The sequence below is a fragment of the Rhinoraja longicauda genome, chromosome 17 (genome assembly GCF_053455715.1).
Source record: "Rhinoraja longicauda isolate Sanriku21f chromosome 17, sRhiLon1.1, whole genome shotgun sequence".
Lineage (NCBI taxonomy): Eukaryota > Metazoa > Chordata > Chondrichthyes > Rajiformes > Arhynchobatidae > Rhinoraja > Rhinoraja longicauda.
Genome location: NC_135969.1, coordinates 7286165 through 7303485, shown reverse-complemented (window position 1 = coordinate 7303485; position 17321 = coordinate 7286165). Strand labels below are relative to the sequence as shown.

At 39.1% G+C, this 17321-nt stretch overlaps 1 protein-coding gene across 13 annotated transcripts in view; it reads left to right on the top strand.

The window, feature by feature from the left end:
• The window catches only part of atp2b2 (ATPase plasma membrane Ca2+ transporting 2), a 1022617-nt gene extending 1005499 nt beyond the window's left edge, over positions 1–17118 (top strand). For 7 of the 13 annotated variants that reach the window (XM_078414003.1, XM_078414006.1, XM_078414002.1 and 4 more), the window contains 5 exons: positions 30–241; positions 1944–2051; positions 3481–3663; positions 8976–9062; positions 14511–17118. In XM_078414003.1, the coding sequence (XP_078270129.1) occupies positions 30–241; positions 1944–2051; positions 3481–3663; positions 8976–9062; positions 14511–14822 (902 nt within the window). In that variant the 3' untranslated portion in view covers positions 14823–17118. Of the gene's footprint in view, positions 1–29; positions 242–1943; positions 2052–3480; positions 3664–8975; positions 9154–9320; positions 9374–14510 lie in introns of all 13 variants that reach the window. The other 6 variants (XM_078414012.1, XM_078414015.1, XM_078414010.1 and 3 more) reach the window with 4 other exon arrangements.
• Positions 17119–17321: the final 203 nt, after the last annotated feature.

Here is a 17321-nt window from a genome sequence, read left to right as displayed (position 1 = left end):
ACTTGTACTTTGTGTTTGCTTGTTTTCAGGGGAGACCATATTTAACATCGACAGTGGCAGAAATGCTCCACTGCATGCCCCACCATCTGAGCACTACACCATCATCTTTAATACGTTCGTCTTGCTGCAACTCTTCAACGAAATCAATGCTCGCAAGATTCATGGAGAGAAGAATGTGTTTGATGGCATTTTCAGAAATCCTATTTTCTGCAGTATTGTCTTTGGTACTTTTGCAGTCCAGGTACATAAGAAACGAAACTACTGATAAATTCATGTTTTTTTCTTGGTACAAATATAAAATTCCATGGATGTTGGAACTCTGAAGTAAAAGTAGAAAATGTTCCAAACAATCAGATGGCACCTATGGAAAGAGAAACAAACTTTCAGAAAAGGAGCAAATCTGAAATGTGACTCCCTGTTTCTCTCTCCACTGATGCTGCCTCAGCTGCCAAGTATTTACTACATTTTCTCTTTTAATTTTATTTTTCTAATAGTGTACGCAATTAATTGTATTGTTTTTGTAAAAAGATGAGTTACAAACAGAATCCAGGAACAAGCACACTAATCCATATAATGTCTTGTATGGACAAGTAGACATGGTGAATGAACTTTGCTTCTCAGTCTTGCAGCCTGGATAAAATTGCATCTGTCTGCTCTTCAACTACGTCCATGGTTTTATCCTAATCACTGTGCTCAGTCAGTATTTTTCTTACCTCTGAATTTTGAGAGTATCGGGTTAAAACGCCAAACCAGAGTATTTATCTGACACAACACTGAGTTTTGACCTTCAGATTGATTGCTGGATGACATTTGGATCCATTAAGATGCTAATAAATGCAACTCCAGTTGGTATTCACAAAAGGACATAAAATATGGTTTTAAAATGTGTTTTTTCAGCATAGTTGTATGTGGTTCAGAATAACCCTGAGTTCATATTTTCACTGCATTCCTGGTTTAGTCCATAAATGATTCTTCTCTCGTGTTTCCCTCCCTATTCGAGTTGTTCCTCTGCTGAAATCTGCAATACCTTTTGGGTTCTAGCGGTGAATTTATAAGTCTATCTATAGGCGAATTTCCACATGAATGAACCAGGACTGTTGACTATCACTGACCATCACATGTAAACTTGACACCATCAATTTACCTTTAGCTCCAGCAATGCTGATGCCTTGACGGAGCAATAAACTTGATTGATTGCTCTCTCCCTTCGTTCTTGGGTTCGAGGATGCTGATATTGATTTTTGCATTCTCACTGCTATTCAGAGAGAGATAAGTTGACCTGGAGCAGTCCACAAATTGAACTAGGAACACTCTTTTACACAATTGCTTTGAAGACGGTAGTGCTGCTTTAGATTTATGCCAAAGACCATCTTTCAAATTCATAGGAACATAACTTATATAAGAATAATATCAACAGTTTAGCAACGAAGAACAAATGATGAAAGAATGGATCGACTGGGCTTATATTCACTGGAATTTAGCAGGATGACAGGGGATCTTATAGAAACATATAACATTCTGAAGGGATTGAACAGGCTAAATGCAGGAAAAATGTTCCCGATTTTGGGGGAGTCCAGAACCAGGGGTCACAATTTAAGAATAAGGGGTAGGCCATTTAGGACTGAGATGAGGAAAAACGTTTTCACCCATTGAGTTGTGAATCTATGGAATTCTCTGCCACAGAAGGCAGTGGAGGCCAATTCACTAGATGTTTTAAAGAGAGTTAAATTTAGCTCTTGGGGTTAACGGAATCAAGGGATATGGAGAGACAGCAGGAACGGGGTATTGATTTTGGATGATTAGCCATGATCATATTGAATGGCAGTGTGGGCTCGAAGGGCTGAATGGCCTACTCCTGATAAACCTATTTTCTATGTTTCTATGATCATCCTATTTTGAAAAGCAGGTTCTGATCTTTCTTTGTAATTTTCTGTTTGATACAGATTGGAATTATTCAGTATGGAGGAAAACCTTTCAGTTGTACCCCTCTGAAACTAGACCAGTGGTTGTGGTGCATCGTTCTGGGAGTGGGAGAATTGCTATGGGGACAGGTAATGAATTATTCTGAGTCCATTGAGAAATATATTGAAAATCTATCCAGCTTTCTCACTTCATGGTTGAAAATGCAAATTATATTGGTGAGAAATGATATCCAATTTTTTTTTTTCAAAATACTTTCTTCAATAATTAGCTACTACAGGCTGGCTTCTAAGCATGTGGAAAGAAACAGAATTCACAATATGAACCATTATGTGAAATTCACCAAGGTACAATAACCTAATGGCTATTTCACTGCATTAGTAAACTAGAGGCCAAGATGAGGATTTGCTAGATCAGGGCCCAAAGTAGGTCTAGACAATGACCTGCCAGAATGGTGTAGAAGCAGGTACAATCACTAGGTTTAAAAGTCCTTTGGACTGGTACATGTATTGGAAAGGTTTGGAGTGTTATGGGCCAAATGCAGTCAAATGGGACAAGTTCAGCTCAACAACTTGGTGGCATTGATGAGTTGGTCCGAAGGACTTGTTTCCTGAGTAGTATAACACTGCAACTCCATGACCAATATTCTAAGTTTGAACCTCACCTAACAAAATTAAATTAATTAGCTAAAGAATTTGGCATTAAAGCCAGAAATGATAGTAGATTATTGGGAAAACCTCTCTAGCTCACTGCCAGATCTATATGTGATCCCTGATGTATGAGAATGTTGCTATCCTCTCCTGGGAAACCCCAGCCAATTTTGAAAAGTTAGCCACCATGGATGTGGTATTAGACACAAAATGCTGGAGTAACTCATCGGGACAGGCAGCATCTCTGGAGAGAAGGAATGGGTGACATTTCGGGTCGAGACCCTTCTTCAGGTGAAGAAGGGTCTTGACCCGAAACGCCACCCATTCCTTGTCTCCAGGATGCTGCCTGTCCCGATGAGTTATTCCAGCTTTTTGTGACTATCTTCGGTGATGAAGGGTCTCGACCCGAAACTTCACCCATTCTTCTCCAGAGATGCTGCCTGTCCCACTGAGTTACTCCAGCATTTTGTGTCCCATCTTCGGTGTCAATCAACATCTGCAGTTCCTTCCTACCCATGGATGTGGTATTGATTACTACACGTTTTAAGTCCTTGACCCTGAAATAGACTGTAGGTTGCACGTCCTGGAGATAACCACTAAACTGACCATAGAATAATGAGGCAGAACCATCATAGAGCTCCCATCTCACATTTATAACTTTGATTTCTTAGAACTTCCTCCCTCAGAAATCCCCAAGAAATCAAGATTGCCCTTTTCTCCAAAATATCCTGTCTCGGAAATGAGTGTTTATTGGATGAAAAGGAGAAATAAATCAGTCCTTTAGATCCTCACTGTTACAGACAGTAACATGAATCTTTTTTTTTGTTCCCTTCATACTGAAATCGATTGGGGGAAAAATGCGCAAGAAAGTGAGATTAACAATCTCTACTCACTTACCTTTCCCCTCCAGGTAATATCCTCCGTCCCCACCAATCGATTGAAGTTTCTGAAGGAAGCAGGCCATGGAACTCAGAAGGATGACATCCCAGAAGATGAACTTAATGAAGACGCCGAAGAGATTGATCACGCAGAGAGGGAGCTGAGACGGGGACAAATACTTTGGTTCAGAGGTCTAAACAGGATCCAAACTCAGGTATGTTCAATGCCATGCTGTTCCTGAGACTTGAATCTTTCAGGAAAGAAACACATTCTACTGTCATATTCATACTCATGCTTGATTTAAATATGGAGCCACAGTCACAATTTTACATTCAGATGGTTAAGCATAACAGTTACATTGGCAATGGCAGACCAAATCATTGGGGTGCCAGTTTTGTCATAATGTATTGGACATTGAGTCGATGTCTCCATAGTCTGATCTCAGTAACCAAAATCTCTTGAACAGAAGGGATTTAATTTTCCATTTTTGCTTCAAGACTTCGTATTTGCCGGACATTGAGTCTTTTACGAGGCTTGTGTGACAGCATGTGAATGCTCCGTGAATTGCCAAATTTTTATTAGGTTTTAAATCAGCTTGTCAAAAATTAACAGCCAGGAAGTAAAGATGGTAGGCACAACTTCAAGCGGTGCTTGTGTGCACCATGTATGTCAGTGTAGGCCAGATACAGGCACACTTGATATGTTCATGTCCATAGGCACACTGCAATGAGGCATTTGCAGAACGTTGAGGTCTCAACATTTTGATTGCATGTTTCTTAGTTAGATTCCCAGATTACAGTCAGTGCTTTGAGGAGAGATCACAACACAGCTATATTTACCGGAGTTGAGAATGATGAGACGAAGCCTCAATAACATTTACAAGCTGGTAAAAGTGATTGTCAGGATAGATGCTGCCAGTTGTTTGCTCTGAATGACGAGCCGAGAAGCAGTGTGACTCTCTGCCCCTTCTGCTTATTACTTGTGTTCTTGGATGAGTCGTGTCCAGAAGGCTGAACTTGCTGCAAGTTGAGCCTGGATTCAAAATGCATCCTTTTGCCTCCATCTCACCTCCAGCCTTTGTTAACATTTCCACCCACTTGCCGATCACTACCCCTCCCCTGTATCCACCTATCACTTCCCTATTCATGCCTCACCCCTTCTCCTCACCCCGTTTTTACCAGCTTTCTCCCCGCTACACTATCAGTCTGAAGAAGGCTCCTGACCCGAAACATTATCGGTCCTTCTCCTTCAAACGATGTTGCCTGTCTTGCTGCGTTACTCCAGTGTATTGTTTTTTTGCTCAAGATTACAGCATTTGCTGTCCCTTATTTTGTTTTACTAATTTGTGGGAAAATTACTTTTCCATCAGAATTTGTACTTCTTGTGCTTAGTCCAATTCTCAAAACTGTTTCCTTCTAATGATCTTGTGTTCTCAATGACATGCTCATTCTCTGACTTCTTGACCACTTCTTGTTTCCCATTTACTAATGTTGGATCCCCCATCAAATCATTGAAAGTAGCTCCCTTTTTACTGTTTTGGATTTTAATTTTTCATTCTTCCTTCCTATAAATACTTTAAATATTATTGTATGATGTTCACTATCACCCATGAAATCATAATGCAACATTATCAATCTCTTTATCAAATTTTCTTGCAATCACATTTATCTAGATTGTATGAAAAATTATTTTGGATTTCCCTAGTTACTGGTTCTACCCCATGGTCTTAATTTCCCAAATGATCCAGAGCTTTATGCTCCACTGTATTGTGAACTGGTATCATACCACACGTAACATATTATCACAGCTGAATGCAGATTATTTGGCAGCCAAAAGTCTTCAGAGGGTTACATTGGTAGTTGGCAGAAATGGTGTCATGGTAGAAAATAGATGTAATTATTTTCTAGATTTCAAACAAGTTCAGCTCAGTGAAATGTAGATTATGACATAATTAATTGGTAGAATGGCCTTGTGAGACTAAAAGGCTTCGATTTATTTCCTTCCTATAACAAATTATTGGACAACTGGCACAGTACCATCCCTCAGGACAAGAAATAATTGTGACATTTCGTTCAATATTTAAAAGAAATCATTGTTTCTAAACTAGGAATTTAATTATATTTCCCCAACTCAGATCCTTCTGCAAACCTTACCACACTAGTTTACTAAAACAGCATTAAAATAGACGTGGTTATTGTATGAACCACAATTCCCTTGTTGAAGCTGCTTTTAAACTTTTGACGCAACAATATAACTTTCTGTGAAAAGTTTACACCAATGCAAGTTCAAAATTGTGTTTGTGGCAGTTCTAAAATTATTTATCCGAGAAATTTGATGCATTTGCTCTCCCCAATACTCCACTGGCAGTTCCTCATGGGCGATGAACAGATAAAGATAGGGACAGGAGAAGAGACTGCATCAATATTTAATATGATCCTGTGTGTTGTACATTGCCATTCATTCCCCATATCCTTTAGTTTCCCGAGATATATCAACCTGAGACTTGAATATAGGGATTGGGCAGTAATTACCCTCTGGGGTGGAAAACTCATGGATATTACAACTCCTTGTGTTTAATGAACACTTCAATCCTTCAAGGAGCCTAATGGACAAAAAAATAAAAAGATTAATGAAAAAAGTAAATTTGTATCTTGGATGGATTGAATGCATTTCTAATTCAGCAAAGGGTAACATTTATTCTTTTGATTTTTTTCCCATTTTCTTCTCATAATTCTTTGCCTTGGTGATTCATACTGAAGTAGTTCTGTGGCTCGTTGTGGTTCTTATAGTCACTATCCCAGTGAACTTCCTTCAAGAATCTGGAGGAATGACAAATGGCAGGAAATGGTTTTGGGTAGACTGATGGGACTGAAGGCTGATAAATCCCCAGGGCCTGATGGTCTGCATCCCAGGGTACTTAAGGAGGTGGCTCTAGAAATAGTGGAAGCATTGGAGATCATTTTTCAATGTTCTATAGATTCAGGATCAGTTCCTGTGGATTGGAGGATAGCAAATGTTATCCCACTTTTTAAGAAAGGAGGGAGAGAGAAAACGAGTAATTATAGACCAGTTAGTCTGACATCAGTGGTGGGGAAGATGCTGGAGTCAATTATAAAAGACGAAATTGCTGAGCATTTGGATAGCAGTAACAGGATCATTCCGAGTCAGCATGGATTTACGAAGGGGAAATCATGCTTGACAAATCTACTGGAATTTTTTGAGGATGTAACTAGGAAAATTGACAGGGGAGAGTCAGTGGATGTGGTGTACCTCGACTTTCAGAAAGCCTTCGACAAGGTCCCACATAGGAGATTAGTGGGCAAAATTAGGGCACATGGTATTGGGGGTAGGGTACTGACATGGATAGAAAATTGGTTGACAGACAGAAAGCAAAGAGTGGGGATAAATGGGTCCCTTTCAGAATGGGAGGCAGTGACCAGTGGGGTACCGAAGGTTCGGTGCTGGGACCCCAGCTATTTACGATATACATTAATGACTTAGACGAAGGGATTAAAAGTACCATAAGCAAATTTGCAGATGATACTAAGCTGGGGGGTAGTGTGAATTGTGAGGAAGATGCAATAAGGCTGCAGGGTGACTTGGACAGGTTGTGTGAGTGGGCGGATACATGGCAGATGCAGTTTAATGTAGATAAGTGTGAGGTTATTCACTTTGGAAGTAAGAATAGAAAGGCAGATTATTATCGGAATGGTGTCAAGTTAGGAGGAGGGGGAGTTCAACGAGATCTGGGTGTCCTAGTGCATCAGTCAATGAAAGGAAGCATGCAGGTACAGCAGGCAGTGAAGAAAGCCAATGGAATGTTGGCCTTCATAACAAGAGGAGTTGAGTATACGAGCAAAGAGGTCCTTCTACAGTTGTACCGGGCCCTGGTGAGACCGCACCTGGAGTACTGTGTGCAGTTTTGGTCTCCAAATTTGAGGAAGGATATTCTTGCTATGGAGGGCGTGCAGCATAGGTTCACTAGGTTAATTCCCGGAATGGCGGGACTGTCGTATGTTGAAAGGCTGGAGCGATTGGGCTTGTATACACTGGAATTTAGAAGGATGAGGGGGAATCTTATTGAAACATATAAGATAATTAGGGGATTGGACACATTAGAGGCAGGAAACATGTTCCCAATGTTGGGGGAGTCCAGAACAAGGGGCCACAGTTTAAGAATAAGGGGTAGGCCATTTAGAACGGAGATGAGGAAGAACTTTTTCAGTCAGAGAGTGGTGAAGGTGTGGAATTCTCTGCCTCAGAAGGCAGTGGAGGCCAGTTCGTTGGATGCTTTCAAGAGAGAGCTGGATAGAGCTCTTAAGGATAGCGGAGTGAGGGGGTATGGGGAGAAGGCAGGAACGGGGTACTGATTGAGTGTGATCAGCCATGATCGCATTGAATGGCGGTGCTGGCTCGAAGGGCTGAATGGCCTACTCCTGCACCTATTGTCTATTGTCTATTGTCATTAAATGATTGAGCCATTGCTTCTTTGTCCAGCACAATAAAAATGCAAAATGATCAGAAGTTGATCTCTTATCTAATTTCCTCTTCATCCAGTCTTGGAATGCCAAAGGCACCACTGGCTACATCTTAAATTAACTATCTCAGTTTGCAACAAAAAAAAGTGTATTTGAATTAAACTAAATAAATAAGTATTCTATAATTCCATCATTATAGGTTAGTTAGTAACCATCGGCATGGTTAGTCATGATTTTCCTCCATCTCATCTGTCGGAAGAAACATTTATGATGTTTTTGATTTTTTACGTTTATAAAGGGTCAAGAAAAACTGAAATGGAGACATGCATATCCAATTTGAAAAGTATTTATTTGTTATCAAAACTCTTTTTTCTGGCAAGAGAGAGAGTGCAATATGCAATCTAATTTAAATATAAGTGCATATTCGATTTATCTTTAACATACTCAAATGTCCGCTTCATTTTGCTGCTTGAGAAAAAATGATGAGAGGTTCATGCTACTGTTGTAATCTTGGTTTCCTTTAAGCACCCAGTTTGTTGCGAATAAATGATGATATGTGGTCAATGTACTGAAATGAGATATGGCAAGCTATTTTAGAAAAGAATTACATTTTCAGCATATTATTTGTTAAGAACTTAAATGGCTTTTAGTGACTTTTAAGAAAATCAAAGGCTGTTAGAATTATTGCACTTAAAGTAATCGTATTCCTGGCTGCTTCAAGTTTTCTTTGTGATATCTGTTTATATTTAAGATTGTGCATGAAGGACATATCCTAAGCTGGATATAATTAAAATCATCTAAGTAGCTAACCTGTGGTTTGGTTAAACATGACAAAATATAAGACGTTACAATTGGGGTTAATATTGGACATTGATCGATGGGCAAGAATGCCATTTCTTTAAATTTACCATTTTGATGGAAAATTGTCAAGATTTTGGTTCTGTGTAATTGTGCTAATTGAATCATGCTTGAGCATTGGAGGCTCCCTGGCACATTAATCTTGTATCTCCATCTTAAGCAAACTTTCTCATTCTCTCCTCCATTGCAGATCGAAGTAGTCAACACATTCAAGAGTGGCACTTCCTTTCAGGGGGCTCTAAGGCGCCAGTCATCCGTTACCAGCCAAAATCAAGATGTAACCAATATTTCTAGCCCTTCTCACGTATCGTTATCTACTCCCAATGCTCTTTCCTCTCCTACCAGCGTTTCTGCTGCTACTGCTGGGCGTGAGTGTGTATTCTTAATGCACAAGATGATCTTTCACATCTCTCCACTTGCTTTTTAACTATTTGATACTAATCGTCTTGTCAGTCTTTTTGTAGAGTTCAGTATTATTTAGTTACCTCTCAGCGACCTGTTATGTGTCTGAAGTGAATGTGTTTGTTTTCTCTAGAGGACTAGACAACCCTAGGCAAAGGGTCCAGCAGGAGGGAGTGAAAGAAGGTTGTGAGTCTGACCCGAGCCTGCAATGAATGTCAACTGCTTGGGCCTATGAGTCTAGATATTAGGCTTAAAAAATGTGTGTAAACTTTCGAGTATAAGCCCACAGAATGCCAAAAAACAAACCTTTTAATTTACAGTGTGTCATCTGAACGACATGCAGTCTCATATTTTTTTTTTCCTCATGTGGCAATTCAAACCAGGCAAATCAAGAACATAACGATGGGCTTAATTTACTTAAACTATGTTTCCTTCCTTGCAACATCTTAGACAAAGCCTTTGTGGTCTTCACTGCCAAGGACACTCCTGAGCCTCAACTCGCCTGACTTTCTGGGTGACTAAGAAGCAGATGACGAGAATGCCCGGGAGAATAAGGCGGCCACATGAGATTGTCATCACGTCTTGTCCCAAAGTCTTTTGTCAATTTACAGTACATTTTCTTGTTGTTTGTTTTTCTGTTCTGCCTCCAAAAAGAGTTTATTTCTTACTCATTTTTTGTCTTGTCTGTGCTTTGTGAGTCCTTTTTCTTATATTCAATGTCCAGAGCCACTGCCCAGGTTATATCGTGAATGCCTGGGCAGTTGTCTCCAGTCATTATTTGACATGTTCAGATGATAGAGCTCAATCTGAGTAATGTGGCGACAATTGATCATAAATTCCCACATTTTTTAAAAAAGTTTTCTTTCCAAACTATTCTTGGCTGTTTCAAAGGGGGATAAAGAAAAACATGCATGCTATTTAGTACTGCATGTTTCATATTCATAGCCTGGGACAGCAGTTTCTTCAAAATTTGTAATAAAAAACAGTTTCATTAAATGTATTGATAAGACTAATATTATCTCTATTCCAATAAAGGGAAAAATAGAACACGTGATGTGAATCAACCCCAATCCAGAAACGATTGGCTAACCATATGCTCATTTAAAACTAAAATAAGTCATAGTGTACATCAATCATGATTACAACGGGTAACGTAGAATTTCTAATTATATTTGTGCATGTCATTCACAGTGTGGTAACTATAGAATTGGCGCAACGGCATTGGTAGAATATGAAGATCTAAAGATGTCAAGACCATAGACCTTGCTTGCCTTGGTGTCCTGTAAAAATCTCTTCCAGATCAACTACTTTCTATCAGCAGTTCTCCGCCTTTTTAAGTCTTCATCTGTTTCAGAATGGAAAACCTATCTGTGATACAGATTCAGTCAGTGACCTAAGCAAATAGCTTGTATAGATAAAAGCAAAGTGGATTTTTTTTGATTGAAGGCATTTGAGCACTGATAACTAAACCGGTGGAGTGAATCTTTTATTCAAAATAAAACCACTTTTTATTCCATGGACTGACTTTGGGTTGACATTGATGTGCATCACTGTCATTTGTTTAAAGTCACGCGAGCGTCAAAAATCTATGGTGTTTTGAACAAATTCTAGTCAGTCCATTCATAAGTGACGAATAAAAATTTAGCTTCATAGCTGACATTCAAAATCTGGCAGCAACAGCGCGAGATCTATAAATGCAATGCAAAATGGAAAATCAATATGTTTTTGGATTGAAAATATCAACAACCCTCAATTCATGAGATGATTTGTATCCCATTTGCTTTCCCGGTCTTATGTATTAAGCACACTTTTTTCAAACTGGAAGGTGTACATTAATGAAGGAGCATCACGTCACCATGCAGTGCAGTGCAGGAACATGACTTCCAGAATGGAAGGTCAATAATAAAGGTGCCAAAATAAAGGCCAAAATAGAATCAGCAATCCTATATTTGGCTTAATATCTTAATATGGCTGCAATGTCTCTGCATGGAATGCTTAGATAGCTGGATGGAAAGCTGTAGGAAAGTCACAATGGCAAGAAATGTACATGGAAGCTGCTCATTGAAAGACCATGGAATGGAAGAGGTTGATGAGTGTGTTTGTAATTCAGAAACAAGTGACTCAGTGTGAAGCAATAGTAAGAGTTACTCGAAGACAGAATCAATTCCAAAATGGTTGAAGGATGAGATAATAAAGGCTTGTGTGAGGATGGAAGGAAACATAGTTTCAAGTTGGAGATTGTTGTAACCCATCTTATCCAATGTTATTGTGGGCAAATTGGGAGCCCACAAATGCGAACCTGAAAGTGTTGGACCAGGAACTGAAATATGCCAACTATGTTAGCGTCCTGGCTGATTGGATAACGACTGACATTATGTTAATCACAAAAGTGAGTGCTGAAGGCAGGAAGTAGCATTCACCATCAACTGTGGTTCTGTTGTTAGCACTTTAACCTCTGAGCGCAAGTCTCAATCCGGAGACTGAAGCACAAATGTCTCACTAGCATTCAGTGTAGTAAGTGTGGTACTCCACTGGTGGTCTTTCCGACTTGTCACCTAACAAGGGTAGTGATAGAAAATCCCATGACACTTTTGCAAAGAAGTTAATAAGTCATCGGTGCAGAATTAGGCCATTCGGCCTTTCGAGTCTATTCCACCATTCAATCATGGCTGGTCTATCTTTCTCTCTCAACCCCATTCTCCCGCCTTCTCCATGTAACTTTTGACACCCTTCCTCATCAAAAGCTTATCAATCTCCGCTTTAAAAAATGCCCAATGACGTCCTCCACAATCATCAGTAGCAATGAATTCCACAGATCCACCACTCTCTGGCTAAAGAAATTCTACCTTAACTCCATTCTAATGGGACATCCTTTTATTCTGAGCCTATGGCTGGTCCTAGACTGTCCCACTCGTGGAAACATCCATTCCACATCCACTCTATCTAAGCCTTTCATTATCCAGTAAGTTTCAATGAGATTCTCCTTCATTCTTCTAAACTCCAGTGAGTACAGGCCCTGAGCCATCAGTCGCTCATCACACAGAACCCAGTCATCCCAGAATCATTTTTGTGAACCTCCTCTGGACCATCTCCAATGCTAGCACTCCTCAGACATGGGGCCCAAAGCTGCTCACAGTCCTGCAGATGAGGTCTGACCTGTGCCCGAGAAAGCCTCAGCATTACATCCTCACTTTTAAATTCTAGAAGAGCTATCTCTAGTGCATTTACTTTTATTTCTATCTAATTAAATGTTACTAACACAAATTAGCTGATCATTCTTAGGAGCTTATTGTGGTACTGCTTTTTTTCTGCATTTCAAAAGTGGCAAAGTACTTCAGGATGTCCCGAGGACATGCCGAATGCCAGTCCTCTGCTCTCAGTCACTGACGGAAAATATAAATGTCAAAGAAGTAGAAATAGTTACGATAATTATACAGGAAAAAGGGAGCACAATGTAGGAAAGAACTGCTGAACATGGAAGCTGTTGCAATTTTATGGAGGCCAACCTATGGAAAGAAATACATGGAGTGAGTGTTACCAATTACCTCTTTATGTTGATGCAGACGCAAACATTTTGTAATACAGTGCCAAACTACAGAATGAATGTACTCGGGGATTATTCGGAAGATCAGAGGTAAAATGTTAGGACTGTGTACAAGTAAAATCCAAATAGAATTAACATGATGGATATGTGTAGGGAGGACCTGGTTTAAACCGAAGATAGACCCAAAGTGCTGGAGTAACTCAGCGGGTCAGACAGCATCTCTGGAGAGAAGGAATGGGTGACGTTTCGGGTCGTGACCCTTCTTCAAGATCCTTCTTCTGAAGAAGGGTTTCGACCCGAAATGTCACCCATTCCTTCTCCCCAGAGATGCTACCTGACCCGCTGAGTTACTCCAGTATTTTGTGTCTAACATGATGGACAGGCAGATGTGGGCATTGATAACAGGGAGGGCGTGAAGAGGACGTTTGGTGACATCTGTAGTACATTGTTTGTGATGAATGATGTGTTACCAGTATCTGAGAATTGTGGCACCATTCTGATCATGTGGTTCTGTGTGTTCTCTCAGTTATTTAAGTTGTGCTTACATTTTAAATCAGATTGCAAACTGTTAGATGATCAGCAGTACAAATGTGAAAATATGGTATCTTTAGCAACAGAAACACAGTGAGCAAACTTATGACAAGTAAAATTTATTTTAGTAATTAAGGTACATTTTGCATCCATTTCATTGACTCCCCTTGCCATCTATTACATCCCAGATTAAATAGCTCCTATACCCTGTGGCATGTTAATGGGACTCTGTTTGAACTAAACATTTAAATGAAATGTGCCTGAAGCAGAAAATAAAACCAGGGCTCTCGTAATAGCAATTCAACCATCCGGCCCAAAGTCGCTACCAGACGGTCAAATTAACATGGTACAAGGTTTCTTTATCTTTTTTGGAACTGACTGAGAAAAGGAAGATTGTGTTGAGAAATCAGAAACTTTTACATTCCTAACAACCACACAAACCCAAAAAACTGCCTATTTGGAGACCGGAGATAAAACACTGGGCCTATACTCGAATGTTTACCCCAATGTGCATGGATATGCAATATGCTTGTTAATGTTTCAAATAACCAGGCTTCTGAATATGGCTGTCTCCATACTGTGCCAGACCATTCCATCTACACTTGGCCTTCTAGTTCTGTGGCATGATTTGTATTCCTGATTACCAGCAATGTGCTTCCTGGCTGCTCCATCCACATCAGCGAGACACCATTTTATCTCCCAGTTTTCTGCAGTCAGCTTTCCTCGTTCTGTTTAGTGTTCATCTTGTAATGAGCGGTTACTTTAATTGTGCAATCATGTAGTCTATGTTTTTTGTATGTTGTCATACTGAATATATAAATATATATATCTGTGTATTTATATATATTTATATCCTACAAATGTAATTAAATCTACTTCTCACTTTTCACCCTTCTACCTACTGCAAGATTATCTCACCTGCATGGATATACATTGCATTAACATTTTAAGTAACTAAATGACGTGGCTTTTACAAGGTTATACCCATTGGATCTTTGCTTATTTAACCAATGCTTTCCATGAGTTCTACACGGTTGCCTTTTTTTCCCAGTTTTATTGCAGTTCTCACCGACCTCACTGTGCACGAAACTGAGACACTTATGTGTGCTTATATAATCTTGTGACTGTGGATCTCAGATAACCGCACTGCCTTAAATATTCTGCCCCCTTTGTTGTTTTCCTACTTTCCATTCTGCAGCTGCCACTGGAGACCTCCGTTTACCTTTGACCTGGTTTTCTCTTTTGCAGATCCGCGTTGTGAAGGCATTCCGTAGCTCTCTCTATGAAGGATTAGAGAAACCGGAATCGAGATCCTCAATTCACAACTTCATGACCCATCCCGAGTTTAGGATAGATGACTCACAGCCACACATTCCCCTTATCGACGACACCGATATAGAAGAAGATGCTGCCCTTAAGCTAAACTCCAGTCCGCCCTCATCTCCTAACAAGAACAACAATGCTATTGATAGTGGAATAAACCTTACAACTGACACCAGTAAATCAGCTACCTCTTCTAGTCCTGGGAGCCCACTACATAGCCTGGAAACATCACTTTAGCTGACCATTTCTGTGCAAAAACAGAATCTACAAAAACAAAACCTGCTGGCTGATAAACTGTTCTGAACGTGCTCTTCTATGCTCTGTAGCAAGAAGGGAATTTGCTGGAAAGGTGATTTCTTGTTCGGCTGACCCTCCTCAAGATAGAGATCCTGCATGAATGTACATTTCCCAAACTTTCACTGGAAGGACCACAGCTGAGTGCATCTAAGGCAATTTATCCAATCCACTGGTCTGTGACTTTTGAAGTGCTTGTGTGGCATGGACTTAATTGTATAGATTAATTTAAGAAAAAAAAACTTTAAACAATTGAATTTGCAAAGCTCAACTTGCACAGTAGAATTGCACCAATTGAACAGAGGGACTTTCTAAGCATTTATGAAATACCTGCAGAGTTTATCTTCTTTGTTTCTTGGCATGTTGCCCTGCTTAATGGCTCTTACTTATTTATGTCCTTAAGAGAATGTAATTTGTTTACAAAACCTGTAGATAACTTTCTTGTTTATTTGTAGAGTATAAGTTCTGCTGAGTAGTACAAGCAGCTCTTCTGGTTAAGTACATCTGTAATATTGAATTCTAGTTGTTTCATTACAATTGTGTACTGAATTTGGCTGCTTTTTTGTTAAATATTGTAGATATTGCTAGCAGAAACAAAGAAGCCAAAATATAACAGGGAAATATTGTTTAAAGTGGTACACTAATGTTAAATGATCGTGGACAAAAATGCAGCATGGCTTCCTTTATTTCCTAGAATATATCTTTAGTACCTAAAGTCCTCTGGATTTTTTTCTTTCATATAAATGCTTGAATTTAATTTTGGTCTTTCTCAGACTCGCAAAGGCCAACTTGAAATGTAATTTGATTGAACTGTCTGCTATATATAGACACCTGCTTGTTAAAATAAGATGTTTCAAAATAACTGTAACTATCCAAGCTTGTGATGGGTTTATTAGAGCTGATTGCAAAATAAGTTATATTTGGCTTTGTCTATATGGGCAAAAAAATCAAAGTAGTGTTGAAATCTTGTGATATTGTGTTGATTTCTAATTTTTCTTTCCCTTTGGTGGCTAATTGGAATTTTTTTTAAATCAGCTTGAAGGCTGTCAAAAATTGCAAAACAATCTGGGTTGCTTTTGTTTATTTTTTAATTTAGTTTTTTTTAAAGGACAATCTTCATAATCAGCACTCTGCAAATATGAATGAAACTTTCTGTAAAGTATTTAGATGTGCTTTGCGTGGTTTTATCAAGCTTGTCTTTCCGCGGACATCTACTAAATACATTATACCATCCCAGCAGTATGGTTTAAATCTACTTACTCTGCTTCCTTAAGGGGCGGCCATTTAAAGCTTGTCACAAGGGTGAAACCAAAAGCGCTTCAAGATGATAACAGCCCAAAATATTTTTTATTGGGATTGGGGCTAAATGCCAATCAGGCTGTAAGCATAAAACAATCTTTATGTCATGGGCAGTGTGAAACTTTTTTTTTTAAACTTTCACTTTGATTCTGTGACTTGCAGAGGTCCATTTAGAAAGATAAAATATTGAAGAACTATCTGTGCTCTGCTAAAAAGGAACTTGCCTGTAATTCTGAGTTCAGGCATTTCTGAATTTGCCAGTAAATCTTGTGTATATATATATAGCAACACATATAAAATAAGACACACTTAAAGTAAGACATATAAATCTGGGCTTCTGTGGGCATGCATGTGTGATGTAGCTTTTGTTTATAATCTAATTAGGTGAAATTTCAGCCAGTCACCACCACAGGTCACAAGCTCCAAAGAATGTTGTTTCTTTGGCTTCTGTTTAGTGAAGGACAGCCTAGAATGAGCGAAGTTGAAGGATCAATTTATTAAGGTCATTCTGCAATACAAACTTGCTTGCTTCTACATAATGTATTTATCAGCATGAGTTTTGTGAAAATAATAAATAATAAAAAATTGCAGCTGAACAATTGGCAATGGGCCCTGTCTGGCCAATGACATGAGTTCATCCATCTGTTTTTATGAATTTTTTACCCAGACAATAATTGTAAATAAAGAACTAAATGTCTATGTTCATTTAATACTATGCAAAAAGGTTATGCTTTATGATTGTTATTCTCATATTCCTACAAGTGTGTTGCTGGAATGTTTGTGGTTTAAAAAGTCAGTAAACCATGTGATGTAAATTATTTTATAGTTTGAAAACCATGAACTGGCTCTTGCTGCTAACTGTCAAATGATTAGATTATCTGGTGGCAGGAGCACAAGTGGAAACAAAACAAAAAAAATTAATAAATTCACAGAGCAGCATGAATCATACATGTCTTCACGTCAGCATCCTTGCTTTTGTGTCTTCCCTTCACGTCTGGGGTGAGTATCAAAACCAGCTTTGTTAACCTGATCACTGCTGGGAAATGTTACAAGGGCCTTCATTGCCAGTGTCTGAAGCATCATGGATATTCTCAGCTCAGAAGGAAGCCTTGCGTTTAGCCTTTCCTTATTGCTCAAAAGATG